The sequence below is a fragment of the Aspergillus glaucus genome (assembly GCF_001890805.1).
Source record: "Aspergillus glaucus CBS 516.65 unplaced genomic scaffold ASPGLscaffold_10, whole genome shotgun sequence".
NCBI classification, from domain to species: domain Eukaryota; kingdom Fungi; phylum Ascomycota; class Eurotiomycetes; order Eurotiales; family Aspergillaceae; genus Aspergillus; species Aspergillus glaucus.
The window spans coordinates 463540-490643 of record NW_019170462.1 but is presented as its reverse complement, the minus strand read 5'-3'; the positions used below and the strand labels follow the sequence as shown (position 1 = coordinate 490643).

Genomic DNA, 27104 nt, shown 5'->3' with positions numbered 1-27104 from the left:
AAGTGTTTCTAGATCGGTTTAGATTAAAATAGAAATTAGAAAATCACAATTAACCATTCCAGATGGCAATTGAATTATAAGATCCTAAAAGTAACAAGCAGCCCCACAAAAGACAATTGTAATAGTTTTACACGAAGAAGAGAATTGATAAAAAACACCAAAGACACCCGCAAAACAAGATAAGAACAAGATTTGATTCATCTAGTACACCCTGAAAAAATGAAAAGAAAAACGCAGATAAATATCCGAATAAAAAACAAGACCAAGTTCCCCGTGTACCCCTTAGAAATGTGACAGAAAGACGACAATTAAACAATCCGAAACCACGGAAATATATGAAAAAGCAAAGAAAAAAGATAGTGCTATAATAATCCGGTCCTAGTAGTGTCCGCAAGCAGTGAGCAATAAACGGCAAAGATGAGATTTGGACTTTTTCCTGTGTTTAGATCGAGATCAGAAGTTTCGCGTTTACTCTTGTCGACTGCGCTTCGCGCCGTGAGGGTTCCATGCTCCTTCTCCTCCTACACCCTGGTTGGGGAAGGAGAAGCCCTGGTTGAAAGTCGTATTGGGACCTTGGAAACCGCCTTGTCCTGGCAGCATACTTATTAGCGATACTCATCCTAGCCTTGCGTGTTCTGGGGGGTTTTAACATACCCTGCATACCCATGTTTCCACCCATTCCGCCCATCATCGGGTTCATGCCGCCGCCCATCGGGTTCATTCCCATACCACCCATGGGATTCATAGCAGGCATACCCATCATGTTCGGTCCCGCCATACCACCACCACCACCACCACCACGGCCACGCATCCCGCCAGGACCACCGCGCATCCCACCGCCCATCATGTTCCCGCGGTTATTGAAGCCGTAGTTCTGCATTCCGCCCATGGGGTTTGGCTGGAAACCGCCAACCATCGGAGCAGCTTGGAAACCGCCCATGGGGTTCTGGAAGTTGCGGTTGAAGCCCATGTTGTTGTTCATATTGCCGCGGTTGTTGAAGCCGCCGCGACCGCCACGGAAGCCTCCTCCGCTGCCGCCCATGTTGTTCATGCCGAAGTTCATGTTCGGGGTGGGGGTGTTGAAGCCGGATGCTGAGCGGGCTTGGTTGTCTTTGCGCATGGGGGCGTCTTTGGGGAGGGTGCGGAAGGGGTTCATGTGGGGGCTTGTGTAGGTGAGGGAGTGCTTGCGTGGTGTTTGGCCGGTTGCGTTGACGGTTTCGATTTTGTGTTTGGCGGCTGTTGCTGCTTGGATTGTGGCGAATTCGATGAATGCTTGTCTGTTGTGTGTCTGTCAGCTTGATTTGCCTGCAAAGAGCCTGTTGATAAACCCACCCTTTGCTTTTACCGTTCACCTTGTGTTCGCTGAACGTTACGTCCTTGAGCTCATCCTCAACACCGGCCTCGTTGACCCAGCCACGAATATCGTCATCCGTTGTCCACCAGAACAAATCCGAGATGAGTAGAGCAGTCGTCGCGTCGGGATCGGTAGGGCGATCCTCTTGTCGCTTAACACCTTGCTGCGGAGCTGGTGTTTCCTTTGGTGTTTGGTCCTGATTCGCAGTCTCCGAACTTGGGATATGTTGTTGTCCATTCGCAGTAGCGTTTCCGGCATTACCAGCTTGTTGCTGATTCGTCTGCGCGTTGCCTTGCTGGGTGTTATCTGGCGCGTCTAGAATAAGATCGGCGTCATCGTGCTTGGCATCTCCTGGCTCGTTGGCAGTATAACCGCCACCATCCCCATAGATGTCAATATCGAAGTTATCATCCTCAGTAGCCATAGCGCTTAAGTGTAGATCGAAATCTCAAGGCAAATGTTTAATTGCTTGGTAGTGAAGTATGAACAATCCTTCTTGTTTTTTCTCTGAATTCTTCTCTGTTTCGATGAATCAATGGAAGTACATGTCTGCAGACACAGGTCGTCATTAGCAAAGGAGGAAATTTTCCATGCCAAAACAAAGAACAGAACTGAACTGAAAATAGTGCAAGATTCCAAATCATTCCCCAGCCAAAAAAAGGACACAAAAGGACAAGAAGAAATACAAAAAAGAAACAGAAAAAGACACGATAATACGTACAATCCGACGGCCCATATATCTGATCTGACAGCTCGTTGGGCGCAGCAAACTTCCTTCCTCTTTTTCTTTTTTTGACACCAAATACAAGCAAAATAGTTAAGGCAAGTCTTGATCAATGATAATGAGAGGTAGAGAGAATGTTAATCCACAGCAGATGCGGCGCCGCGCGAGCTCTTCCGCCTTGATAAGGACGGTCTCGGGAGCCAACAAAAAGTCAGTAGTCAAAAGTCCCCCAATTGTGAATTCACTTCACAGGATATCCGCCAACTTGTATCCCCTGAATCGAATCCTAGCGTAGGGCCCGGAAACGAGAGGAGGCGACAGAGTGACGCGACGGACGATTCGAGAAAACAGCTCAAAGGGAGTTCAAACCCGCTCGCAACAACCTAGAATACAGACGACGGGCAGCCTGAATAAGAAACAAGTGCGGTTAGTGATAAAAAGACGTGGATAGAGATGGGAGGAAGTTGGAATGGGAGAGAGAAAGCGAGCTTCGATCTCGAAGGTGCCGGTGGAGCTGGTGACCTCCCGGAGGCCCGGTGGAATAGAAACTCCGGCCTCCATCAGGCCAGCTCTGCGATTTCCCCGTATCTGTCCAGATCATCGTCTTCCGTCCTTCTTTTGACATTCAATTCCTTGTTTACTTGTACTTCTCTACTATCACTCAATTCTTTCTTATAACTCTCCTCCCCCTCTCTTTTATAATCATCACCTTCTCTACCTCGTGAAATCCCGCCATAATGTCCGACAATTTCCAGGAGCTCGCCGATATCCCCAAGGACTTTGTCCGCGACGGTTCGCTGTTCGTCAAGAGATGCACCAAGCGTACGTGAATCATGATTTCGCATTATTACCGAGTGCCGTTGACTAACCGGTATATCTGTCCAGCCGACCAGCGTGAATTCATCAAGATCAGCCAGGCCGTCGGAATGGGTTTCCTTATCATGGTACGGACAATTCTCCCTAGCGCTTGCGCCTTGACCAGAAAGCATACTAACAGACAACTAGGGTGCCATTGGGTACTTCATCAAATTGAGTACGTGCTATCCCGAGATATCTCTCGATTATTCCATCACCCCTACCTATCGACATGTCGGACGGAGCACGCGAGACCATCGCGAACGGAACAACAGGGCTAACCACTTCCATTACAGTACACATCCCCGTGAACAACATCCTTGTCGGCGGCGCATAATTGCGGAGCGAGTCGTTTTCGAATCTTGATACCAATGCACAACAAAACCGGGAGTTGAGGAGGACCAGAGTCATCATGATACCACGTGTCGTCGGGCGTATTCATCCTATTTCGCCACCAATGGGCTCATCCTAGGGAACAATCGGCAGAGGGCTATAACGGATACTGGGATTGAAAGTCATATTTCCTTCGAAGCACTATACTCTTTGGGCGCCGGATGCGGCTCGGGGCAGGGAGAGTCGCGGTGATGGGATATCCCCTTTACTATGGCTTACTTCGTTACTTGTATTTTTGTATAAATAATGCGTTTTCATGAAATTTTTCCAGAGCGAGACAACCTGTGCCTGCTTCATCACGGAGTTAATATATACAGTCAAGTCATAATCGTATTCGTGAATCATTATTCCGACTCCTCATCTTCATTTTCGTCTTCGTCCTCGTCTTCCTCGTCGGGACTAATATACCTGTGTCTCATTCTTGGAAGAGGCCCTCCGCGTTGGAAAGCCTGCATGGTCTGCCTATAATCGTTGAAATCGGGCTCCTCTTCCAGTCTAGCACCATAGCTCAAGCCAACAGGAGGGTTGCCTTCATCTTCAGTAGGACAATCATTCCATGAATGTAGGGTACAGGTGCCGGTCGATAATCCCCACCCGTTCCATGATGTTGCTTGAACTCGTTAGCTTGCTAAATTGATTACTGCAAGAACAGCATAATATGACTTACCTGCAAGTACAGGGGCACTCGGATGCCAGCTCGCGTCACGGACACATGTCCGCCAAAGCAACTCGCCGCTTCTAGGTCTGAAGTCATAAGCATTCATCAGAAGATCGGGTTCACGTGGCCGTGAATTAAACGTGGCCATGCCGACGTCTATCGTCCCCGCGAGTGTCGCGTCCAGATTGTACACGTAGACCTTGCCGTCGTCACTTCCCGTATATACATATCTCGAATTCGTGCTTCCAGGAGGCGAAAAGTGACACCGTATAAGCGTTTTGAGTATGCGGTGGCCGCGGAATGTCACGACAGAGCAGTCATGAGGATGAGGCTCGTAGTAATCGTCTGGGTATGTTTCGAAACGATAATCAAACCCGGTCGTGTAGTTGTTGACGTCGATAGTGTCGAACTTTGCGGTTGTCATCATCTTTCGCAGATCCCAGAGTTTCATCGTTTGGTCTTTGGAGTTAGACAGGACATATCGGCCGTCGCCTTTGCTGTCGACGTAGGTTAGTCCTTCAGTATGACCCATGAACACACCTGCTTCACGGCTGTCGCCCATCGAGCGGCGGTCCCATACTCGTATTGTGGTATCATCGGATCCCGAATAGAGAATGTGAGGTGACGAGTTGTCCCCAAAGCAGACGGCGTTAACGTCGTCCTCATGGTTATCTACCCGTAGAACGGATTGCCGTGTCTCAATGTCGTATACGATGACCGTTTTCTGAGATGTACCAGCTACTATTTCACGTCCATCACCCGAAAACCGAACCGACCAGATCTGCATCCCTATGTCAGCCACGCAACGATGCTAGGTTCTACGATCAGAACAGCGCTTACAGCAAAGTGTGAACCACCATAAGGCTCTTCTTCGCTTCTTTCCCCGGGTGGAACGGATAGATTAAGTATGGTTGGGTCGGACTGAACGGCTGGATCTGTTGGCGCAAGACATACGAGATTCCGGATCGAAGTGTACGCTAGGAACCTGTTGTCTGGACTCAAGGTGCAATCTGTTATGGTCCATTGGCCGAATGGATATTCCACGGTTTTGTAGTACTTCCATTCGTGCGGGTTGGACGTGTCATATAATCGAACCTTGAAGTTTTGAGCACAAGAGTAGAAGAAGTTGCCGTCATCAGAGAATTGGCCTGAATAGCATCGTGAGTCGTAATGGATGATTTTATCTGCCACAGAACGAGGAATCAAATCCTATGATGCGTTTAGCATTGTTCTTGTACTCCAGTCTCGGAGCATTCACCTGAGAGATCGACTGCGTTGCCCTTGTTCGCGGCCCATTAACATCAATTCCCAATTCTCGCCACATCAATCTGGTCGCGAGTGCCTTATTGCGCTTCTTCAGTTCGTCAACGTAGTGTGAATTACTTCCAAAATCACCAGAGCCCATGAGTTCCCTGCCCGCCTCGTTTGGGACTTTCGGAAATTGTTCTCTTCTTGGCCGCCGCGATGCATAGCCAAAATGTCCAGATCCGTCATCAACATCGTCACTTATACGACTATGGCGAAAGAAAGGTCGTAGGCCGTGATAACTCATAACGTTGACTATTCGAGCAGCAGAAACTGTGTCCATCAGTATGCTATTGCCTGTTTGAGTATCCAGCGTTAGGTATATCGGTACCTCGTTGAACTGGGCCCTCTTCTTGGTCCTCTTCTCCTTCAGGGTCGTCATCCAAAGTGAATTCGATGTCGATATTTCTCAGTCTCTCATCCGAATCCCCTGTAAAATCTGAAAATGGCATAGCGTCAGTTCCATCCTGGAGATAGAGTCTCAAAGTAATATCAACCTACCCAGGTATGCTTGATATTCTGCCTCCGCTTGCTCCGACATTATATCCTCGTCTATTCCATCGCCCATGTCACCCCACGGTTCGTAGTCCAAGTCCTGCTCATCGTCCTCATTACCTTGATCAAGCCACTCCCTTGCCGGATGCCATGCAGTGCCAGACTCCCGGGAGGACGACTCTCGCTGGTCACCGGCGGGTGGAGAGCCAGAGCTCATGATCGGCGGGTCGAGGTCGTGCGCTGATTTAACGATGAAGTATAGTAATGAATTGGGAGATATTCAATATGGCAGTTTCAAATAAAGAGGATGCCTGTATGCGTCACCCAGGAACGACAGTCGCTTTCGTCCTGTTGATTGCGGCATCCTTATCGATAGTTAGCTAACTAACTACGATTTCCGGTTATGTCATCCGAGGGTTCTCCGCCTGTTAACTCCAGCCTTATCCCCGACTACGCCCATGGTTAAGTATTCAAGGATAGAAACATTATTAGGTCCCAGGAACTGGGATTAAAAAAAAAAAAAATATATATATATATATATATAATAATAATAATAATAATAATAATAATAATAACATTAGTGCGGAGTAGAAAAGTATGATATCGGATTGTCTACTCCAGTAAGAAGACTACCAGCTCCGAGGGTTCTGTACATGTCCTCGAGTCAGTTTGCATAAAAAGGGTAAAACGAATGCATGAATTAGGAATTTTTGAACAATCATAGAACATCTTTCAGCCAAGCTTCTAATCCAATTCCTCTAACAACATCATTCATCCTTCATTAACAAGAACACTGCACATACCTCGGAATAACCACCTGCGATAAGATCCCATCCGGATCAATAATAAACCGGGGCTGTGGCTATCGTCATTCTATCCCGCCATTTCAGGGCAGAGCAAGTTCACGCCCGGTAACCTACATTCATTTAACAGGCTTCCCCGTGCCAGGTCAATCTATCGCTTTACTGTAGTTACTACCGCATCTCATCCATACGGCTCTCCAGTACATTGCATTGTCGAGTAGCTGGAATCTTCCCCGCGGTCCCCGCCTCTTTCAACGTTCACGCGATATACGGAGTACATACATTCCACAGGCATTCCACAATGCAGGCGGTCCCTGAGCCACGGCAGCAAAGCTTCGAGGAGATCTATGGACCTCCTGAGAATTTCCTCGAGATTGAAGTAAGGCGCTTTCGTTCCTGAGTCTAATGAGTGCTCTCCTATACTGCCATCGATTGATATCGCTGGAGTGTCATGGACTCTCGTCATTATTCTCACCGCTTGCTCACAAGTTCTCTCATCTGAATAGGTCCGCAATCCCCAAACTCACGGAACCTCCCGTAACATGTACACCTCCTACGAGATCGTCTGCCGAACGAACATTCCCGCCTTCAAACTGAAACACTCCGTTGTGCGCCGGCGATACTCCGACTTCGAGTACTTTAGAGATATCCTGGAGCGCGAGAGCACACGAGTCACAATACCGCCGCTTCCGGGGAAAGTCTTCACCAACCGCTTCAGCGATGACGTGATTGAGCACCGGCGAGAGGGTTTGCAGAGGTTCTTGCAGATTGTTGCGGGTCATCCCTTGCTGCAGACAGGAAGTAAAGTTCTTGCGAGCTTTATTCAGGGTATGTTCCGGCCAGAGTCCGCGATTTTATGATTGGATATGAGATACTGATTATATTATGTAGACCCGAACTGGGACCGAAACGCTTGGTGAATTAGAAAGCGCCTCCGTTTCCCTGTCGGTAGCGAATCAGCGATGCTACCTATCCTAGTACGGACCGGCCTTATAGGTTACCTCCCAAAACGACAACGGTAACCAACCCGTCCTCCTTATTCTTCATGGTGGTTTTCCCATTCGGGAACGGTAAATACGTGGCATGGCGTATGGTGGACCTCCGCCATTCTTTTTTTTCTCTTCTACATTCAGGCACGTGTTATCCTTAGTTTTCTTAGTCTTATATCTTCAGGTTCGATTGGTTTGTCTTTAGTGTTTGATACTCCAGCGGCATAATGTACAACTTTTTTCTATACTTGTGTGTGCACGGAAAACCATGTTGAAATCTTCAACTTCAGCAGGATCTCCTCGGAATTGACTTCCTAGGGATCCCGGGGATATAATTGGCCAATGCCAAATAAAGATTCTTCGCGCCCCATCAGACTAATGGGTGCTCGGCGTGTGATACCGTATAGGGTTGGCGGTGGTACCATTGCGAGTCAGTGATGTGACGGAGAGCGGAGCATAGAATAGAACTAGGCATGGCCAACTTTTATTGACTAAACGGCAGTGTTTGGCTTGACATATATATTCAATGCTGTCCCGAAAGAACCGCAAAGGTAATAGAAGACAATTGACGAGATGATCACTGAAACAAGCCAGCAGTGGCACCTAGGGTAAGCCATCCATTTCCTATGAATCGTTTCAAAATGCTGTTCATAAGTTGTGATGAACGAAGATAAGAAGCAATGCATAAACAGGAACCAACATGCGCCGTGGTATAACTAGAATCGCAGAGATGCATGAGACGGAGCAGAATGAAAATGATGATTACAAAAAAATAATCAGATCATATGTAACTCAAAAGTAGTAACCCAAGCTCGGGAAACGAAACGAAGAAGTAAGAATAAAAGGATAGAAGAGAAACGCTACGGGATATCATCCCAAACCATTGGCGCCAGCGTATTATCTGTCCATGGCGCTTCAGTGTTCGAAGTAGTCGCAGAATGACCATCTAGGTGGAACGGAAACGACGGGCCTGCTGAAGATGCACCAGTCATCGAATTCTCCGAAAGTCCCTGCGGAGCAGGAACGTGACGAGGAAACGCAGAACCTGAAGGCCCTGGCATGGCTGAATCTGTACGATGGACACTATCAGCCTTGCCATGATGAACAGACGCAGAGCGCCTCTCAGCCTTCCTGCTTCGCTTCGTGCCAGTCGCCTGACTAGGCTCATCCGTGGGGTTTGGATTTTGGGTTTCAGGTTGCAAAGAATTCCCGCTGATAGAGCCTCCTTCACGGTAGGCATGAGGAAATTTAGTCCTGAATCGATCTCGTAAGTCCGTTGCCCTACGATGACATAGGTTCAGTCGTTTGTCTTGTTGGATAAGCGTCCATTGGAATCCATGCACGGCATATCCTTTCACCAGCGCCTCATCCTCGGCAGATGTGAATGGACGGCGGGCGCGACGCCTGGGCTTTACAGTGTGAGGAGGCTCTGTGACAACAAGAGAAGCCAGCGTGGATACGGATTCATTTGAAATCGTCCTGGATGAGGAGTATCCGATTCCAGATTCCGATGTACTGGTGTCAGTTCTTATTGTTGCCAATGAACAGCCTGATGAGGACGAGTCGTTGGTTTGAAGTACTGGGCGTACTTCGGACCAGTTTCTATCACTTCCGGAGTTGCTCGATTGAGGATGCGGCAAATGAACTTTCGCAGCTGCATCGCCCTCAGCCTCCGTCCGCTGAATAGCTTCAGCGAGCTTGTCACGCACTTGCCTTGTAGCCTCATTCGGATCGGCAGCCCTGTCAGAGTCAGAAGAGAGTTTGAAGGAGAAGCCCTGAGAGTGAGACATACCGATATGCCCATGGACAGCAAACGCGGAACCTTTAGATTGAAAGAACGAAGTTTTAGTGGAATTCCTTAGTAAAACAAAAAACGCGATTGACTCTATTGTCATGTCGTACCTGTCTTTTAGATTGGAAGCACTCCGTTTGTTGAATTTGAGCTCCGGCTGGGCCAGAATTGCTGTCCAATTACCAATTCCGCATTTGATGACGCCACGAAGAAGATCCCTTGTCTCCTCTTCCGTCCATTTGCGCAGGTTTTTGCGCGAGCGACCACGCGTCTTAGGCGATGGGGGCTGCGGAGACTTCTCCGCGGGAGGCGGAGCTCCCTTATCGGGCCTAGTATCCTTGGTGTGCTCACCACTAGATTTGTTGGCCCTCACTTTGTTTCTGTATGAGTCTTCTACGGTGTTCTGATCAGCATGTCCTGCTCTGTTATCAACAGGCGACGCCAAGATCTCCTCGATTCTCCCTTCCCTTCTCTCACTGGCATGGCTTTCTGTGGTATTATTATTCGTCAGCAAGGCAGGCTCTACCACAGCATCGTCTTTCGTTGGCTTGCTTAGAAGGTGAGTAATTGAACCCGCCTCAATAGGAGGAAGGAGGGCGGCGTTTGGCGGCGGCTCATTCAACCCGTTAAGGATAGCAAACGGCCCGAAAGGTGGAGGTCGCTGTTCTTTTTGCTGCTGCGGAATGGGCAACTGGAGATGTTCTCCAAAAGCATCCGGGTGGACATCCAAACGACGACGCTTGCGCGCTAAGTGGGAGTCTTCGTCAAACGAGGAATACGGAAAACGCTCCAGAGCGCGCAAGTTCACAAACGCCGGTAGAATCGGCTTCGGAGGTGGTTCCAGATTCAACATAGAATCATCATTTTTCTTTGTCTGTGTAGTGTTCGAGAGCTCCGTCACGGTGGGTAGATTTGTATGACTGCCGGCGCTGCCGCTGCTGACAGCAGCCGAGCTGGCTTTGGATTCACGAACTCCGCTGGCATTTGGCTCGAGCGGCGATGGGACACTTAGACCACGCGAGGAGACCGGATGACGCAAAGGAGCGATGCGAAGATTTTGAAGTTGGGGAAGTTCGCGGATTAGAGATTCATCGAGGGGCCGGTTATAAGAGTTGTTGGCGCCATTGTAATCCATTATTATCGGAGTCTCACCATCTGGGCTGGGAGACAATCACATATGGCTATAAATAAGCATACGCTGAACAGAATCAGAACGTTCACCGTCCATATTGTCCGTATATAAATAGCTTTGGAGCCACCAAGTGGCGAAGTTGTTGGTAGAAATGGCTATTATGCCTGACGATGATGCTGTACGGGGTGCGACACGGCCAGTTGCGCGGTTTCCGGGATAAATCCGATTTTGGCTTCACTTTTGCCGGTTTTGGAAATCAGCTGAGGTGAGATTCATACATAGATACTTTGTTGGGTTTTTTTCTTATTTTATGCCATCTTTATGTCTTTATGTCTTTATGAAGCAGTGGAATAGTTAAGAGTATACAGCACTTTTTTTTGAAGCGCCTTTTTTTGCTTCTGAAACAAGCATTCACTACTGTTTGTTACTGTTTGTTACTGTTTGTTACTGTTTGACTATTTAGCAGATTCACAGCAGTTGAACTGGAAGATAAATATCCTGTGTTCACACTATCTATTTTCTTCCTTCTCTCTCATCCATCGCTCAGCTCTCTTAATCCTTGTTAACCTTCTCAACCTGACATTGACAACATGGTCTCGACCATCTTTCCCACCTGGCCTCACCTGCTCTTCGGAGTCATCGAGCCCATCTCTCTGTAAGAGTCGTTCGAAACAAAAACGCTACTATACTAACAAATCTCAGAATCGCCGGCTGGGCCCTCCCCATAATCGATCTAAACTGGTTCATCCTCGACCAAGCCCCCAACCCAAACTTGATTTCAGACACCATCCATCCCAGCAGCATTGCCCTAGCCTACCAACTCGCCAATCTCTACGGCCTGCTCTTTCTCCTTGGCGTGGGAATCTGCTACACAACCACCGAGCCCAAGGTTCTGCGCAACTACCTCATCTGTCTTGCCATCGCGGACTTTGGACACATCTACGTGACATATCTCGCCATGGGAGCTGAGGCGTTTTTTGATGTTGCGGGGTGGAACTTGTTGACTTGGGGGAATGTCTCGATTACGGGGTTTTTGTTTGCGAATCGAGTGGCGTACTTGGCGGGGTTTTTCGGGGATGCTAAGGCGCCATTGGAGGAGAAGAAGAGGGCTTAATGGGGTTCCTGCTTGCTTTTGGGGCTTTCCTTGGTTGATGAATTTGCTTGTTGGGAAGGCTGGTGTGAAGTGTGACTTTGCTTATCTAGCATGCCTGACAGATGGATGATTTTGTATTTGGTTGAGGTTGAAGGATTCATGAGAGTATTCCCAGCCTAAGTCATCCTGTACATACCATTACCGCTGCAATAAACATGGAGATATGGACAAACATACTCAAGGCGCTAAGCGCGGTTATTGGCGTATCAACGACCGCATAAAAAGTCCACACTTTCCACTGTGTTTAAGGCGCTAACCCTGCTCTCAAGAAATCTTCCATAATGCAATTCATAAAGCAATTCAGATTTCGACCTAAGAAAACGAATATATCTATTACATTACATGGGTATCGCCGTTTTTTGATTCTAAGTATACCTAGCTTAGCAAATAGTGCCCCCAAGCGTCTTTTATCTTCTTCCAACACCTCTTTAAAACAAACCTCAGCACAATGTCTTCAAATTCTCGTGAGTATACTTATTGCGACTTTTACATAGGCCTCGCTGGTATCAACAGCACCCGACCCTTATTCATACACCGGCGGACGATGGCTCCATCGCGATGAGCTGCAGCGAGAGTCTCGCTTCATCCAGTTTAATTTCGACGAGCTCTGTAATACCATTGTCAAATTACACTCAAATTTAGGAGCGACTAAGATCGTTACATGTGAGAAGAACGAAGGGGGCTTCAACCGGGTCTTCATTATCAAATTGGATTCGGGGCATTGTGTAGCCGCAAAATTGCCAATCAAGATTGCAGGCCCGGCAAGATTGACTACTAATTCGAAGGTTACTACTATGTAGTACTGTATGTCAAAAGCTATTTTTACTCCTCGGCCTAGACTGGTACTAACTGCTTTCCAGTACGTCTCAAGACCTCACTTCCTATCCCAAAGATTTTGGCATGGAATGATAAACCGTCAAAACCAGTTCATTCAGAATACATCATCCAAAAACACGTGGCTGGGTCCCAGTTACATGAAATATGACCTTCCATGTCCTCGCAACAGCATATGCTCTGTACCAAGGCCATTTCTTCGCAGATCAAGGAAATAGCATCTATCAATTTCCCCGCATATGGGAGCTTATATTTCTCTAAATGTTCCCATTGAGCAGTCAAGAAAAATACATCTTGATGATGGGCGCTTTTTCATTGGTCCAAGCTGAAGTCCGGTGTTTTGGAATTGCAGCCCTGGGGAACCTGAACTGTATGGGGGACCGAGCCCTGATTGCGGTCCTTGTGAGTTGCTTCATGTTTCTAATAATTAGGACGTGGTGCTGATATTACCAGGGAGAACACTGTCCGAATACGCCTCCGGTCTGATCAAAACAGGGTATTCGCGCACCCCCCAAAGCAACTCAATCAAACGAGAGCCACTCTCCTACCAGGGTTCAATCGATGAGCACGTTCACCTCCTTCAAGCAAGCAAAAATGTCTTGGAGCGATTAGTTGAAGACTTTCAAACACAAAATGCCTCCTCGCCCACACTGATCCACGCCGATTTATATAAGCGGAACATCTACGTCCATCCCTATGACTTAACAACCATCACAGGTATCATCGACTGGCAGTCAACGAGCATAGAGCCTGCATTTGTATACACAAATGAGACCCCAGATTTTGCTTCCCTTCCAGATGAATACCAATTAGAAGAAGACAAATCAACCACTCCAGAGGAGCAAAAAAGGCTGAACGACGCAAAGATCTGCCATCAAATCTACGACGTGATCATGAAAGGCCTCATCCCCAAACTACGTCCCGCAAAACTCCTTGATCCTGCTCTGTACCGACCATTCCTTTGCTGCCATACAACACGGAGGGATAGTGCTATAGCACTCCGCCATAAGCTGATGGAATTATCAGCACGATGGACAGACCTAGGAATGCAAAGCACATGTCCATATTCACCAGACGAGCAAGAAATCGCACAACATGCGCAGGATTACGAGGATTTTGAAACTGTTCAAAAGCTAAAAATATGGCTCAAGGACTCCTTCAATGATTCTGATGGGCGGGTTCCGAATGAGGTCTGGGATGCTGCGGAATATGCTCATAGGGCTGCGTATGATGAGTGGATTGAGACTGCGAGGGAGGTTGGAGCTAACGGTGATGGGTTGACGGTAGAGAAGGCTGATCGATCATGGCCGTTTGATTCTAGATGAGAATACACGATACCATAATGGTAGATTTATGAGATGTGGGCGAAAGATATATATTTGCATGATTGCATTCTCTAGGTCTCAAGTTGATCCCCGAAATGCATATCCGATATAAACACCGCAACCAGAGCTGCCTACACGCATCCCGTCAGTTTTCCAGTACAGACCATGAATCAACAATAACGACTCACAATAGACAAATCCAACCGCCCCGCAACCCTTATATCCAAAACCCGTTTCGGAGGCACATGATTACAAGGCCCGCGAGGCCAATACCCGACAGACTTATTCCTCTCCACACTCTCCCTGATATCCGCAACTTTCTTTTTCTCCTCCCCATCGCCATCACCAACAAGCACATCAAACATATAAAGTGCCGTCGTCTGCCGAACCTCCAACCGAACCATCTCTCCCCCCTCTCCTTTCCGATCCCCACTAGCAACACAATTCCACATCATATCAAGCTTAATCCTCATCGAAGGACTCCTCACATAAACCCTCCCCAAGTCCTTCTCTTCATCACCCGGTAATCTCACTCGCCATGGCCATCGAGATAGCACAGCTACCCTCCTTAATTCGAAGAGCGGTAACCCGGAGTCATCGCGGAACTCGCGTCCCGAGCCAGAGCCGTATTTCTTGCCTGTGACTGTGAAGACTATTGTGTCGGTTATGGCGTTGTTGATTGTGTAGTCTGTTGCGGAGTGGGGGGAGGCTTTGGGGAGGAGGTAGAGGGAGGTTTCTTGAGAGGGGATGTGTGATGGGCGGATGGAGACGGGGGGTTGGAGGGAGTGGGCGGACATTTCTGTTGTTTTTGGTTATGAGGGCAGTGATATGAAGAAGAAAGATTGGTTATATTCATGGGCGAGGCTAACATTGAAGTTGATTGGTTGATTCTAAGAACTCAAGGGAATGATGTCATGCGGAACAATCAACTAAGCCATACCTTAAAATACACTACTCCTCTAACCCATACGCCTCTATCCAAGGATTTTATCCCAGTCAATAGCCTACAAAGCAAGAAAAACTTCAATCTGGTAAAACAAGAACAAAGAAAAGAAAGCGCGGCTGGCACGCCCAAATAAAACCCAGAACCAAACCAAATAATCAGAAGCACCATGTACCACGTACTATGCTGAATCAACCAATCAACCAATTAATCAATCACCACAATGGAAGCGGTCATATCTCGTGAGATCGCATATGCAAAACGACGACGACAACAACTGCTCATACTGTAAAATACCGGTAGCTCAAGGAAGAGGAATCTGGATTTCCTGGAACAACTGGCGTAGTACGCCCTGGCCGTGTTGTTTGAATTCCCTAATATGAGGAAGGAGGAAAGGAATCCCGGGAGCCTCGTGGAATTGTTGCCGGTAGGCGAGGTAGTTGTGAAAGGGGTTCAGGAGGTAGAATAAGTCGGCTGGGAGGACGGGGCCCAGGGTTACTGTTCCTGTGGCGCTGTTTACGTTGTTGAATGTCATAGCCAAGATGCTGTACTTTTGGAGGCCATTCAACATCGCCGTTAATGAATGGTAGTTTCGGATGAGAAAGAGAGTCTGCATACTTTGATCAGTAGATGGACATGAAGAGGGAAGGAAATGAGACCCTGGAAGAGACATCACACATGACCGCTATTGGAATGCTTGAATACCCCTCTTGAGCATCAATTGAAATGTTCACTCACCTGTACACATTCCTGGATATAGGGTATCAAGTCCGGCAATGCGGAACATACTTCCCAGACCGCCATGCTCAACGTGTGCCATTCCACGATGATTTGGCGGGCCACAGGGCCCTCTGTCATGAGGTCCCGCTCGTCCAGCTCGGAAAAGTGGCCCTCGTCGGTAGTGGTCAACGTGCGAGCCAAGTCGACGGCCGAAGTTGATGCGAGCACGTCCTCGAAGAAAGTGACGGTGGTGTCAAACCTTTCATACCAGTCCATTTCAGGAATGTGCAGATACATCCGTTCAAACCTGACCTCGAGGACACAGAGCACCTTCAGAATGGCCGTCAGGCTTGGGGGATGCTCTTTGAAAAGGCGCTGGATTGGGCCTGCGATGAAGTCGAATCCAGGTACTGGGCTTAATGGAGGCCGATGCTCTCCACCAGACTGCACGGTAAGCAAGGATTGCACCAAAGCCCTGTGAGCAAACGGGCTTCGCCTTCGCAAATGCTATGGACAACTATCAGTATCTTCCACTGAACCTTGGCCATGATAAGATGACAAAACAGGGAGCAACCAAACCTTTTCAACCTCAGCATACCTCTTAAGCTCCTCTGGAAATGCATCAAAGTAATTGAGGAGATAGTGGAAGAGCTTCGTATGCTCCTCCAAGAATGACTCAACCAAAATAGACCGGTAACCCAACGAATACCGCACCCACTCCTCAAACGGAATCCGAGTAAAATGCAACCGACTCTCAGCATCAATTGCTTTAGCAATAGCCCCCGGGTCCTGCTCACGGCTCACCACCGACGGAAACCAGCTCCAGGGGACAAGCGCCGGGCTCATGCCCTTGGACCGCCGCAAGATCTCCTCGACCTTCTGGACATGCGACAGATTAGCGATGAAAGGCCTCTCATGAGGCTGCACAAGGGTAAACAGGAAGCTGTCAACAGTGCTCTCATTCCGACTCTGCAAAGCCGTACGCGGGAGATTCTCATCCGGAAAGAGTCCGTAGCGAATCACCCGTTGGATCTCCCCAGCGTCGAACGCCCAGAGGACCGTCGTGGCTTCATCCTCCCACCATTTGTATGAGACGGAGAAGCGAGGCCGTTCTGCATTTGGCCGGAACAAGGAGGGATAGGTCGACTGCACCGGGATGAAAGTCGATCCCGCTAGGGGAGACTGGGGAGTTAGAGAGATGAGGGAGTCCATGCCATTATCCATTGCGGGATAGGGACTGGTGTCTCCTGCTGTAGTAAAGATAGGCCCAAAAATGGTCTTTTCGTATGGGCTGATGACGAAATTCATCTCAGCGGACCGGAGGGGTATAGTTGACCAGCATGGAATTAATGGGAAATGGTCACGCGTGAAGTATTCTCTCCTCCTATACTCCCTTGTTATACCCTGCAAAAAGAAAGAAGATTACCAGAGCCAGCTGAGTGGATAAGAGAGGATATTGGTACGAGGAGTACTAGAAGAGGTATGTATTGAGATATGCAGAAGAAATCATGTGGAGGGAAAAGAAAAGAAAAAGAGGGGCAGCCTGGACTAGAAATAAGAAATAACCGACATCGACAGCAACACAGACAGCTACTAGAAGGAGGAGAAAGGTGAAGATCGGAGCGAGACTGGGGGACAGTTATACTATGTAGGTGACTGGTGCTCAATGATTTGCCCTTATCTAACTCTCTCTCTTTTTTATTTTTATTTTTATTTTATTTTTTGCCACGTTGAGCGAAATTACTAACACACGAGGAAAACGAACGGCTGTAATTAATCCAGAACGCATGGCGAGAGTGCACAGAGCACAGTGTATATCGAATATCATCCTGCAATAGTTTCTGGGCTGCAAGTCCAAGTCGTCGTCGGCCGTGGAAATTGACTGGGAAGTGGTGGCATTACCACGGGGGTACGGCGAATTACCGGTATTGGTATCCCACCCGGTATTTTTGACCAGTCAGGTACGATCAGACTTAGTGAGTTAGTGGTAATGCATAAGGCAGCATGAGAATCGCATCGTACTCGAGTCATGAAGACGCTCTATGGTTGAGATCATAATTGGTTGTTTTTCGTCTCTCCAGATCAAAGAGGTACTAAGGGTGGTTGTTCCTGCATGGTCCTGAGCAGTCCCTCATCTGATCTGATGTCATTGGATACCTACCACCCGAAGATGTTTACCAACCTCCTTAGGAGTTAACCAAGGACCGTTGTAAATGTCATACCGCAAGAAGGGACCATTGCATTATGTACCCCATGTTCATCTCCATAACTAATCTACGATTTTGCGTCATAGTCCAAGGGATATTCAGGACTATGGACTTGCACGCCGAGGGATTGCCGTTGGCAAATGACACAACTCTATGGGCATAGTGTGGTCCCTAAGAATGAAGGATGCGACAGTATCATCGGCGCTTAATCTCGATTGCAAAGCGAGCAGGATGACCATATCCAAATGCTCGTTAAGACTTGAGTCGGTTATATTGCATGTTACCAGTAATAAACATTCCTTACCATAATATCGTAATACGAAACGTAAGTGAGTGGAATTTAAACACCCTAGCGAAAAATCTTGATATTAGCGACTCCATACTTTACTCCGTACATACTCCGTCCCCGCTCCACAATACAAACCCAATACGTAACAGTCAAATACGAGAACGAAAGAAAGAAAAAGAAAAGAAAAATCCGTTAATCCAGGTCCCAGACGGTCGGGTCTTGGGGCGGTTTAGTTTCAAGTCCACGGAAACTTTAGGGGGGAGTAGCCGCACGCAATCCATTTAGCCACCACTGGGATCACTCAAAAAGCTAACTCGTCACAATTCTATTAGTGATATGCTGTCCAGGGGCTATCTTTCAATTCTCTGTACGAGTCAGTGTTCGTACAGAGCACAGGATCAAGCTGTTCAGCTTCAGCTGGGCGAAATTCGCCATCGACGATGGAGACACATGCGTTGCTTCTCGGCCTTGCCGTTAGCTTCTTGTACAAGTATTGTACACATGCTCCGATATTGGGACCGATACGGGGGTATATAATAATAGTCATGAAAACGGTTGTAATAATAATAAAATCACTTCCACATCGGACAATATTGGGTGCCCTCCACTGGAGGAGTCAAGAATCGCAATATCCGGGTTTCATAGGACAGAGCTCGAATAATATGATTCTGGAAGATTCAATCCGAGAGTCTAAGAGGGTTCCGTATATTCGAATATCCGTAGACTTGGATGATCATCCATTTCCCCGGTAAGACGTTTGAACTCATTCATTCGACGTCCAATCTTTCCTAGAGTTACCGAAACCGTGGACCAGGTTCAATAGTAGGTAACACTTACTTCACATGGCGGGTACTCCGTAGGGTATTAAGGAAACGACTAGGGAGAGTCGTTCCAGGAACGGGATCCGAACTATTCTAGAAGGACTGGAGTAAACCTTAGCGGGGCCATCAATTGTTGCCACATTGAGTGCTCCGTACTCAGCCACAGCACGGCATACGGAACGATCAGGAGGCCGTCTCTGCATGTATAATAGACGGGGTTTGGAATATAGCGCAATCAAAATCCAGACACGTTTCCACGACATTGACAGCAACCGTGACCCGTGTCTTTGTTGCATCAGTCTATGCCCATCATCGGTCGGGAGGCGCGACGATCCGAATCAGATCCGTTCGGTGCAGTCCCATGGATTGAATTGAATGGCATTACCGTCATGGTGGTTCCAGGTCCCCGCCGTCATGTAATTAATTGTGACCGATATTAAACCATTGTAATACCAGTACACAATAGCGTATCGAAAGGAGTCGTGTATTATTGAGGTGCATGATGGAGACACTTCGTAAGACAGAAGAGAGAACCGAGACGGATGCTGAATGCCGTCTGTGACCCATAGCGGATGGATGGATTGTTTGATTGACTGACGGACTGTCTCCAATAAATCGGCGTAGTGTCGATGATAGTCATGATATCTGGGATCAACAGACGACTCAACGACAGATGCTCATTGGGTATGAGTAATGTATCCCTTTTTCAGTCTGTTTTTTTGAGCTTTCCCTTTTTATCCGGTGCTCCCAAAACGGTTCAAAGACTACTTCCCGGTACTCCCCGTATTCAGAATCCCAACTCGGACTGACCGCGAAGACTCACAACTAGTCTGGAGCTTGCTGGCTTTGACATTGACTTTCCCGGGTTTGACTCGCTCGTCAAAATGCCGAGATTGCCAGTTTTCTTTTTCGATTCTCCAGATATCTAGCCAAGTGGGCCATCTTGCATGAAAATCGGCACGCTCTGCATTTCATCATGGACCAGCTGGAAATTAATGGCTGGTTTTTCTCTGTCTGTGCGTGCTCTGCCATGTTCCAGGATTTGCCATGAGGCCAAAGACACCTAAGAGAAAAATCTTTTCGACTCTATCACCCCTATCATTCCATTATTCCGGGCCTTGTGTAACAACTGTCTATCTCGTGTACCAATCATCCCACTCAAGAGCCCAGTGAGCAAACAAAATATGCAGGAAGTCATGCGTATAAGACTGCAAGTGTTGTCGGTGGAGGCAACGTTCAAGTTGAATCTTTAGATTCGGACGAGGGAAATGCCCACCGACTTCGCGTTGTGTGCTGGTGCTGTGCAGTAGTAATTGCAGTAGTTGTAGTCCATCTTCTGCACGCTGTTTGCATATCTTGCAAATCTCGGATAACCAGCAAGCAGGCCGCCCTGTCCCATCTCGCCTCCGTCTATCCCGCGCAAGAGTGGAGTAAGGCTTTTTGAAGATCTTTTGCAGTGAGTCGAAATCGCTGCTGTTTGCTGCTTGCTCGATGCAATCAATCATCTGGGAAGGCCCAGCTGGGGACAGGATATTCCATAACTACTCTGTGTCGCAGTTGCAACATGTCTACCTGTTGTACACGCTACGTACTCCGCATCCCGCCCTGGACTCTGTCTGACCACGGGATCATCTGAATTGATCATACTGCTACTTTCTCATTCGTTGTAGTGAACCACCATGATTGGCGCCTTCCTCCCGATTTGCATTGAGAAAATAACCCAAAAGGACTCTGAATACAAGGAAAAGTGGAGGAGGGTATAATTCTAGTCGGTCAGGATTGTGAGATCATCATAGCAGACGGTACTATTAATCACAATTTATATTAAAAACCGTCACGGAGTATTATTCCGTACGCCGTGTCCATTAGGGAAGTCAATTGGTGATGGTGATTTTCATCTTCATGCCCCAAACCTTTTACTATCTCAATGCACCCAGTTCGAATAAGAAGGTGGAGTACGAGCGGCTGCCGGTAATAGTGATGCATCATATCCAACCTGATAAACACATATTTCGGGCCCGGTCCGGTTCGCGACGTGATCCTGGTAGACGGTAACAGAGACTCCGTATATAGAGCGCTAAAACTATGATATACTTTGGGTCTGCTGCACCTCAACAAGGTTGGCTGGTCATCCCCGTTATCCCCGCGATGTCGGTCTGGGATTGACTCGGAGACAGACCACATGGACGCGGACATGAGTAGGCTGTATGCCGTGCTCAACCAGCCAACTGAGGGGTTGTGTTGGGTTGGTCTGGTGATGTGAGTCGTAAGACGGTGATCGAAGGAAGGATACCCCGTACTAGTAGATACATTATGCAGCTTCGCATCTCAGGCCTGAAGGGATACAGGGATCTTCAAGGGACCGGCGACGACAAACTCTGGGCTAGCAGCACATGTGTGCGGGGAGACCGGGCGGTCCGGCTGCCCTACGGAGGTTACGGGTAAAGGATAGAAAACAAAGATGCAAATGACTCAGTCGCTGAGAAACAAAGTGGTATCATAGCTTTTGAGATTGAGACTTCCGTCCCGTTGTTTTTCCCTATCTATTCCTACGGAACTGTGAATGGACCCTATTATGTGTCCTGCAGGAAAGACTTTTTTGGTCATAAACCGGCATCATACAGGCCCACAAAGCAGAGACAAGACGCCGTCTCCCCAGCGGACTTGGTGGAGAATGCTTGAGTCTTGACATCCGAATGCACTCACCGTACCACATTTAGTGGTAAGTTTACTGAGCAATAGCGTGGGCACGGCGGCGGTCACGCTCCTCGGCAATAGTGAGCTAGAACATAGTTAGTACCAATATTCAAAACTTCGATATTGAAGAATAACATACCTTGACACCCTTGCCCTTGGGGAGGGAGATCCAGGGCTTGTCCTGTCCAATGATGAAGACGTTGGACTCACGGGTGGCGAAGGAGTTCTCAACAGCGTCCTTGATGTGGACAATGTTGAAACCACCGTCGTGGCGCTCACGGTGAGTGACGACACCAACACGACCCATGTTACGACCACCAGTACACATGACAACAACGCCAGTGTCGAAGCGGACGAAGTCAACGATCTTGCCGGTGGCAAGGTCAATCTTGACGGTGTCGTTGACCTTGATGGCGGGGTCAGGGTAACGGATGCTGTAGAAAACACATAATTAGCATCACTTGTTCCAGTGTGTAGAGTTCTTACTGATCTCTGCAGCAAAAACTCCTAAAGGGAATACTGCAAGTTCTTTTCGTCCTCCGCCGATCAACCAAAGCTTGGTCCAACGACTGAATGACACGGAACTTTTAGAGCAAGCACTCACGTTCTCGCATCGTGCGTAACCAAGAATGGGATCCCGCCCTTGCCGAGCTGAACACGCTTGACCTTTCCGAGCTTGTACTCGGCCTCCTCAGCCTGGATGCGGTGGACGGTGAAACGGCCCTTGGTGTCGTAGATGAGACGGAAGTTCTCGCCGGTCTTCTCAATGGAGATGACGTCCATGAAGCCAGCGGGGTAGGTGGTGTCGGTGCGGACCTTGCCGTCGACCTTGACGAGACGCTGCATCAGGATGGCCTTGACCTCGCGACCGTTCAGGGCGTACTTGAGACTATATTCGACCAAACGCGTTAGCGGACATCCTCCTTCACTGAATTTCTTTTATCATCGGGATATCGATTCGTACCGGTTACGGATGAAGACGATCAAGGGAAGGCAGTCCCGGAGCTTGTGAGGACCGGCAGAGGCCTTGGGGGCGTAGGTTCCGGACATCTTGTCCAGGAGCCAGTGCGAGGGCGCACTAAGGCGCTTCTGGTGCTTAACACTGTGAAAGTCATCATATCAGTCTTGATACTTGCGACAATGGCTACAGGCCACGGCAATTCGAATTCGCTCTCCTCCCAAATTTTCTTTTTCTTTTTTCTCAAACGATCGAATTCCGCGTCTGCATGCAAATAGCGTAAGTACTTACGGTCCGCGAGGCATCTTGACTGCTTTGTCGACTTGACCGGATTAGTTGTCGTAGTGTCGCGATGAGAAAAACCAGACCGAGTCGGGAGTTCAACGCTGATAATCCAATCCTCGCTTAGCGGACAGTGCTTGTGGGGTGAGCCCTAGCGCTAGTACTGATCCAGGATCTTGCGGCCTCTTAGCCCTGTGGGTCCTGTACGAATATGCGCTAACCCAAACAGGAAATTCTCGATGGTCAATTTTTTATGGACTGTACAAAGGAAATGGTATTTAACGCCATCTAAACTGCTAGATCTATACTTTTTGGATATCACTTAGATGTAGCCCTTGATAACAGCGACTTCGGCGTTGAGGATAGACGATCCCGCAGCACCGATGACAGTGTTGTGAGAGAGAGCAGCAAATCTCAAATCAAAGTAGCCACCTGGCAGTCCATCACGGACACGTCCGACGCTAACAGTGTATCCTCTGGAGATGTCACGGTCGAGTCTGGGTTGTGGACGGTCGGGTTCATCGAACACTCTGATGGCCTGCTCAGGAGCAGATGGGCAGCCCAGCTTCTGGGCCTCAGACTGGTACTCTCTCAAGGCCTGCTTGACTTCCTCTGCGCTTGGTACCTGGCGGTTCTTGAAACGCAGGGAAACGAAAGCCATGTGGCCGTCGGTAACACCCACGCGGGTGCAAGTAGCGCCGATCCGCAGACTGGACTGCTCTTCGAAAGCGGTAGCGTCTGCGTTCAGAGAACCCAGGATCTTCTGTGCCTCGTTCTCAAGCTTGTCTTCCTCGCCGCTGATGTAGGGAATGACGTTGTCCACGATGTCCATGCTCGAAACGCCAGGGTATCCTGCACCGGACACAGCCTGCTCTGTGAAGACTTCCACCTCCTCGACCGGGCCGAACTTGGCCTGGAGGGCGGCGAACGGGATAACGACACCGATAACAGCGCAGTTCGAGTTGCAAATCAAGAATCCCTTCTTCAAACCAAACTGCTGTCTCTGGTGCGGGATCAAGTCCATGTGCTGAGGGTTCACGGTGGGGACGACGAGAGGAACGGTGGGGTGCTTGCGGTAGTTCTTAGCGTTCGAGAAGACGGGGATCTCGGCCTTGATAAATTCCATTTCTTTACAGAAATGTTCGTCAGTAACGGGGTCTTCATCGTCCTCCTTTGGAGTATGGCGTCTACTCACCAGTATCACCGGCGATGTCGCTGTTCAACCCGGAGAAGACGAGATCGCAGTCCTTGAAGCTCTCGGCCTTGCAGTCGCGGATGACAAGGTTGCCCAGGGCCTCAGAAATAGGTCTGGCCTGCTTCCACTTAACAGCATCCTTGTACGCTTTGCCGGCAGAGCGCTCAGATGCACCGAGGGCGTGGAGCTCCAAGAGAGGGTGCTCTGCGAGGAGAAGGATGAATCGCTGGCCGACAGAGCCAGTAGCTCCGAGGACACCTGTTCGTCATAAGCAATGGGAACGGCAGGCGCTAGAATCGAAGGGAATTCGTACCGCACTTCTTCTTAGTGATCGCGGGCGACATTTTGCTGAATCTGTCAATCCACTGTATATTGGTTGTCAGTCTGAAATACTTTAAATGTCACAGAAGTATCCAACATAGGCCAGATGATAACAATTCGGTCAGGAAGGAAGTTTGCGATCAGTTCGCCATGAGACTTAAGCAAGGGCTCGACATTCCTCTGCCCCGCAAGGGACGAATGCGCGTCTCGTCATTTCAGCGATACCAATGCGCAAACCGCCGAATCCTGGCCAAACAGAGAACTTCTTAATCATATTCTAACAAAACAAACTGCTAGTACTTACCACTTTAACGGCTTCTTGAGAAGTTGAAGAACGATAACTTGTGGCGATCCAGTCTCGAGTTGCGATATCGCTCTTTGCCCCGCGGTGACTCAGCGCTCAAAAAATAATAGCACATATCATTGGCCGATCGGCATACCCCACTGTCTACGGCATTTTGCTACGGCCTCGGCCTCCTTTATTGGCGACTTACTCTACTGATGTATTGCCAGATACCAATAGCTATCGTATACAATAGTCTCAAATGCTGGTCAAATTTAAAGCATTCCTCGCTAGACGCCATATCATGACTCGTTATCGAAATCAAAGATCTTCCCGGGGTTGAGCAGCCAATGTGGATCGAGTGATGTCTTTACACTGCGCATAACGTTGATGGTATCGAGGCCCAATTCCTTCTTGAGGGATCCCTTCTTACCCAGACCGACACCATGCTCTCCCTATACATCCAAGAGTTAGCTACTTTTCATTGGGTTTCACGGCGAGTACATACAGTGCAAGAGCCCTCCATCTCGATAGCACGGTCAACCATGTCATGAACGACTTTCTCAACACGCGCTAATTCTGTGGGGTCATTTTTGTCGAACATGATACTTGAGTGGAAATTCCCGTCGCCGATATGTCCGAGAATACTGGCGAAAAGGCCCAGGCTGGCGATCTCCTTGGAGGATATATCTATGTCCGTTAGCCGAGGCGGACAAAAGGCTTCGTCTATGTGAACATACCGATAATATCAGGCAACCGGGAAATTGGGACAGCAACGTCCGTCGACCATACGTCAGATCCTTCCTTTCGCAAGGCCAGCATACTCCATAAAGCCTGCTTTCGCGCAGACCACAGGTCATTGCCTTCTCGCTCGTTTTGCGCGAACTCAAAGGAACTGGCGTTGTTACCTTTGGCTAATTCAGTGGTTAGGCTGATGCTGTCCGAAACTCCAACATTGGTTCCGGAAAATTTGAAGAAAAGCGTTGGAAGGACTTTCCAAGGACGTCCGGTGCCCCCAGCCCGATTGATCACATCCATCTGCACGTCATCCAGAATTTCCATGCATTGTACTGGGATCCCTTTCCGGATGAGTTGCATAGCGGTCGATGCAGCGTCACGCATGGTAGGGAATGCGACGACTCCAACGCGGGTCTTCTCTGGGGTGACGGCCAGTTTGAGAGTGGCTTCAGTTACAATACCCAGTGTGCCTTCAGACCCCACAAACAGACCAGTCAGATTGTAACCCGCTGATGTTTTTCGTGGGCGTCTTCTTGTCTTGATGACACGACCATCCGCCAGAACGACAGTCAGATTGATCACCCAATCCTTCATAGTACCATAGCGCACAGCATTCGTGCCACTACAGTTTGTGCCCACCATACCTCCGATCATTGCAGATGGGCCAGGGTCAACGGGGAAGAACAACCCACTATCCTTGATTTTCTCATTCAAGTCCATCCATTGGATGGACGGCTGAACAACAATGTCCATGTCGTCTTCGTGTAGCTCGAGAATCCGGTTCATGAAAGCGAAATCAATTGTCATGCCACCATGGGGCGCAGAGAAATTGGCCTCCAAACTAGATCCTCCAGAGTATGGTATCATGGGCATCTTGTATTTATGGCATATTTTCGCGACTTGCGAGACGTCCTCCGTAGTTTGCGGATAGGCAATAGCAACTGGTAAACGGTCCGCATTTACGCTGGACCATTCCGAATACCCATGAAGCTCCAGATCGTCCTCTTCTGTGCTAATCGCATCGTCGCCTAGCTTATCTCGCAGTTCGGCAATGGCCTAATTCACGAAATACGTCAGCAGTGCCTCCTTCAAGGTATACAGTTCATCGCGAGGTCCATTCACTTTTTCGAAATCCTGTATCGAACCATATTGAGGTTCTTTGGCGCTTTGCGATTGTGAGAGACTGGAGCTTTGCGACTGCGAAGGCTGGCTTAAGGTCGCATAACCGTATCCAAGCCCAGCGGTGGCTGCAGCGGCGATGAGAGATGTCTTCGTATTCCAGAAGGAGGGAGAAGAAGAGGAATTGTTTGTCGATGATTCTGATCGCGCAGAATCTTTGTGGTCGCCATTCCCTTCGCTGTTGGTGCTTGAGCTGTACAGTCGACCGACGCAAGTGGACTGGTAAATTTGGGGTCGGCGATAAAGTAGACGGAGATGCGGGGGAAGCCTCCGAGGAACGGCGGGGAGTCGCATAGTTCAATGGGTAGAAGAGACGTCTTTAGAGAAAGGTATATACTATGCTACTGTCATGAAGACTGTGAGCAGATAATATTCAAAAGATGAAAGTCAATTGAGCTGCGAGGTTCAAGCGATATCGATATTCTGCTAGATCAACGCAGCTGTGCTCGGGGCTAAACACTCCCCTGCAGCGTCATCCAGGCTAAATATGAGAAATCCGGAACTCGCCCGAGAAGAAACTCGGATAAAAAGAACCATTTCGTCCTCTGGGATTCGTCCATCCTGAATACAAGTACTCCGTACGGTCGTTGCGGTCCGCATCCCCGCTTCATTGAGGAGATATTGGAGGATTGTATGTCCGAGTCGGCCCAAGGTCCGAT

The 27104-nt window shown here is 48.6% G+C and overlaps 13 protein-coding genes across 13 annotated transcripts; 5 read left to right on the top strand and 8 right to left on the bottom strand.

Moving 5' to 3' along the window:
• Positions 1–468: 468 nt before the first annotated feature.
• On the bottom strand, positions 469–1778 carry ASPGLDRAFT_125961 (RNA-binding protein; the record flags this gene model as incomplete). Its single annotated transcript, XM_022540612.1, has 3 exons — positions 469–590; positions 655–1277; positions 1333–1778. 3 exons carry the CDS (start codon positions 1776–1778, stop codon positions 469–471), a joined length of 1191 nt encoding a protein of 396 aa, XP_022400970.1.
• A 932-nt stretch (positions 1779–2710) lies between these two features.
• Positions 2711–3523, top strand: ASPGLDRAFT_313698 (translocon subunit SSS1). The gene is made up of 5 exons (XM_022544046.1): positions 2711–2727; positions 2788–2900; positions 2964–3022; positions 3084–3111; positions 3230–3523. Exons 2-5 carry the CDS (start codon positions 2816–2818, stop codon positions 3268–3270), a joined length of 213 nt encoding a protein of 70 aa, XP_022400969.1. The 5' UTR covers positions 2711–2727; positions 2788–2815; the 3' UTR covers positions 3271–3523.
• A 147-nt stretch (positions 3524–3670) lies between these two features.
• ASPGLDRAFT_25729 (WD40 repeat domain-containing protein) lies at positions 3671–6001 on the bottom strand (the record flags this gene model as incomplete). Its single annotated transcript, XM_022543504.1, has 6 exons — positions 3671–3936; positions 3994–4765; positions 4825–5193; positions 5243–5562; positions 5621–5728; positions 5791–6001. 6 exons carry the CDS (start codon positions 5999–6001, stop codon positions 3671–3673), a joined length of 2046 nt encoding a protein of 681 aa, XP_022400968.1.
• An 887-nt stretch (positions 6002–6888) lies between these two features.
• Positions 6889–7507, top strand: ASPGLDRAFT_126139 (sorting nexin-3; the record flags this gene model as incomplete). The annotated part of the gene is made up of 3 exons (XM_022540629.1): positions 6889–6966; positions 7094–7415; positions 7479–7507. 3 exons carry the CDS (start codon positions 6889–6891, stop codon positions 7505–7507), a joined length of 429 nt encoding a protein of 142 aa, XP_022400967.1.
• A 929-nt stretch (positions 7508–8436) lies between these two features.
• On the bottom strand, positions 8437–10503 carry ASPGLDRAFT_126473 (telomere repeat binding factor family protein; the record flags this gene model as incomplete). Its single annotated transcript, XM_022540643.1, has 3 exons — positions 8437–9316; positions 9369–9398; positions 9479–10503. 3 exons carry the CDS (start codon positions 10501–10503, stop codon positions 8437–8439), a joined length of 1935 nt encoding a protein of 644 aa, XP_022400966.1.
• A 587-nt stretch (positions 10504–11090) lies between these two features.
• ASPGLDRAFT_126084 (uncharacterized protein) lies at positions 11091–11614 on the top strand (the record flags this gene model as incomplete). The annotated part of the gene is made up of 2 exons (XM_022540626.1): positions 11091–11155; positions 11203–11614. 2 exons carry the CDS (start codon positions 11091–11093, stop codon positions 11612–11614), a joined length of 477 nt encoding a protein of 158 aa, XP_022400965.1.
• A 1170-nt stretch (positions 11615–12784) lies between these two features.
• On the top strand, positions 12785–13812 carry ASPGLDRAFT_25724 (uncharacterized protein; the record flags this gene model as incomplete). The annotated part of the gene is made up of 2 exons (XM_022543503.1): positions 12785–12889; positions 12919–13812. The coding sequence occupies 2 exons, from the start codon at positions 12785–12787 to the stop codon at positions 13810–13812; spliced, it is 999 nt and encodes a 332-aa protein (XP_022400964.1).
• Positions 13813–13848: 36 nt separating this feature from the next.
• On the bottom strand, positions 13849–14672 carry ASPGLDRAFT_47104 (uncharacterized protein). The gene is made up of 2 exons (XM_022546592.1): positions 14001–14672; positions 13849–13943 (listed from the first exon to the last, which is right to left on the bottom strand). Exons 1-2 carry the CDS (start codon positions 14607–14609, stop codon positions 13884–13886), a joined length of 669 nt encoding a protein of 222 aa, XP_022400963.1. The 5' UTR covers positions 14610–14672; the 3' UTR covers positions 13849–13883.
• A 387-nt stretch (positions 14673–15059) lies between these two features.
• ASPGLDRAFT_66532 (uncharacterized protein) lies at positions 15060–18079 on the bottom strand (the record flags this gene model as incomplete). The annotated part of the gene is made up of 4 exons (XM_022549028.1): positions 15060–15365; positions 15494–15982; positions 16055–16766; positions 18066–18079. 4 exons carry the CDS (start codon positions 18077–18079, stop codon positions 15060–15062), a joined length of 1521 nt encoding a protein of 506 aa, XP_022400962.1.
• Positions 18080–18201: 122 nt separating this feature from the next.
• ASPGLDRAFT_311611 (uncharacterized protein) lies at positions 18202–18766 on the top strand. The gene has a single exon (XM_022544020.1). It carries the CDS (start codon positions 18412–18414, stop codon positions 18721–18723), a length of 312 nt encoding a protein of 103 aa, XP_022400961.1. The 5' UTR covers positions 18202–18411; the 3' UTR covers positions 18724–18766.
• A 2504-nt stretch (positions 18767–21270) lies between these two features.
• ASPGLDRAFT_82256 (40S ribosomal protein eS4) lies at positions 21271–22767 on the bottom strand. Its single transcript, XM_022550157.1, has 5 exons — positions 22739–22767; positions 22454–22591; positions 22094–22378; positions 21629–21923; positions 21271–21574 (listed from the first exon to the last, which is right to left on the bottom strand). Exons 1-5 carry the CDS (start codon positions 22750–22752, stop codon positions 21521–21523), a joined length of 786 nt encoding a protein of 261 aa, XP_022400960.1. The 5' UTR covers positions 22753–22767; the 3' UTR covers positions 21271–21520.
• Positions 22768–22855: 88 nt separating this feature from the next.
• ASPGLDRAFT_47099 (aspartate-semialdehyde dehydrogenase family protein) lies at positions 22856–24570 on the bottom strand. The gene is made up of 4 exons (XM_022546591.1): positions 24550–24570; positions 24238–24289; positions 23925–24182; positions 22856–23857 (listed from the first exon to the last, which is right to left on the bottom strand). Exons 2-4 carry the CDS (start codon positions 24266–24268, stop codon positions 23052–23054), a joined length of 1095 nt encoding a protein of 364 aa, XP_022400959.1. The 5' UTR covers positions 24269–24289; positions 24550–24570; the 3' UTR covers positions 22856–23051.
• A 220-nt stretch (positions 24571–24790) lies between these two features.
• On the bottom strand, positions 24791–26908 carry ASPGLDRAFT_47097 (FAD-binding oxidoreductase). The gene is made up of 4 exons (XM_022546590.1): positions 26389–26908; positions 25269–26322; positions 25037–25218; positions 24791–24983 (listed from the first exon to the last, which is right to left on the bottom strand). The coding sequence occupies exons 1-4, from the start codon at positions 26737–26739 to the stop codon at positions 24831–24833; spliced, it is 1740 nt and encodes a 579-aa protein (XP_022400958.1). The 5' UTR covers positions 26740–26908; the 3' UTR covers positions 24791–24830.
• Between the last annotated feature and the right edge of the window lie 196 nt (positions 26909–27104).

Coding starts and splice junctions, on each gene's coding strand:
- ASPGLDRAFT_47097 (XM_022546590.1), bottom strand. CDS start 26,739: ATGCGACTCCCCGCCGTTCCTCGGAGGCTTCCCCCGCATCTCCGTCTA. Junction 26,323..26,388: donor CGATACAGGATTTCGAAAAA/GTGAATGGACCT, acceptor TTCGTGAATTAG/GCCATTGCCGAACTGCGAGA. Junction 25,219..25,268: donor CCGGTTGCCTGATATTATCG/GTATGTTCACAT, acceptor TAACGGACATAG/ATATATCCTCCAAGGAGATC.
- ASPGLDRAFT_47099 (XM_022546591.1), bottom strand. CDS start 24,268: ATGTCGCCCGCGATCACTAAGAAGAAGTGCG. Junction 24,183..24,237: donor GATCACTAAGAAGAAGTGCG/GTACGAATTCCC, acceptor TATGACGAACAG/GTGTCCTCGGAGCTACTGGC. Junction 23,858..23,924: donor CGACATCGCCGGTGATACTG/GTGAGTAGACGC, acceptor ATTTCTGTAAAG/AAATGGAATTTATCAAGGCC.
- ASPGLDRAFT_82256 (XM_022550157.1), bottom strand. Junction 22,379..22,453: donor ATCGTCTTCATCCGTAACCG/GTACGAATCGAT, acceptor GGTCGAATATAG/TCTCAAGTACGCCCTGAACG. Junction 21,924..22,093: donor GTTACGCACGATGCGAGAAC/GTGAGTGCTTGC, acceptor TGTTTTCTACAG/CATCCGTTACCCTGACCCCG.
- ASPGLDRAFT_47104 (XM_022546592.1), bottom strand. CDS start 14,609: ATGTCCGCCCACTCCCTCCAACCCCCCGTCTCCATCCGCCCATCACAC. Junction 13,944..14,000: donor GGCGGTTGGATTTGTCTATT/GTGAGTCGTTAT, acceptor GGATGCGTGTAG/GCAGCTCTGGTTGCGGTGTT.
- ASPGLDRAFT_311611 (XM_022544020.1), top strand. CDS start 18,412: ATGGAGACACATGCGTTGCTTCTCGGCCTTGCCGTTAGCTTCTTGTAC.
- ASPGLDRAFT_313698 (XM_022544046.1), top strand. CDS start 2,816: ATGTCCGACAATTTCCAGGAGCTCGCCGATATCCCCAAGGACTTTGTC. Junction 2,901..2,963: donor CGTCAAGAGATGCACCAAGC/GTACGTGAATCA, acceptor ATATCTGTCCAG/CCGACCAGCGTGAATTCATC. Junction 3,023..3,083: donor GAATGGGTTTCCTTATCATG/GTACGGACAATT, acceptor ACAGACAACTAG/GGTGCCATTGGGTACTTCAT.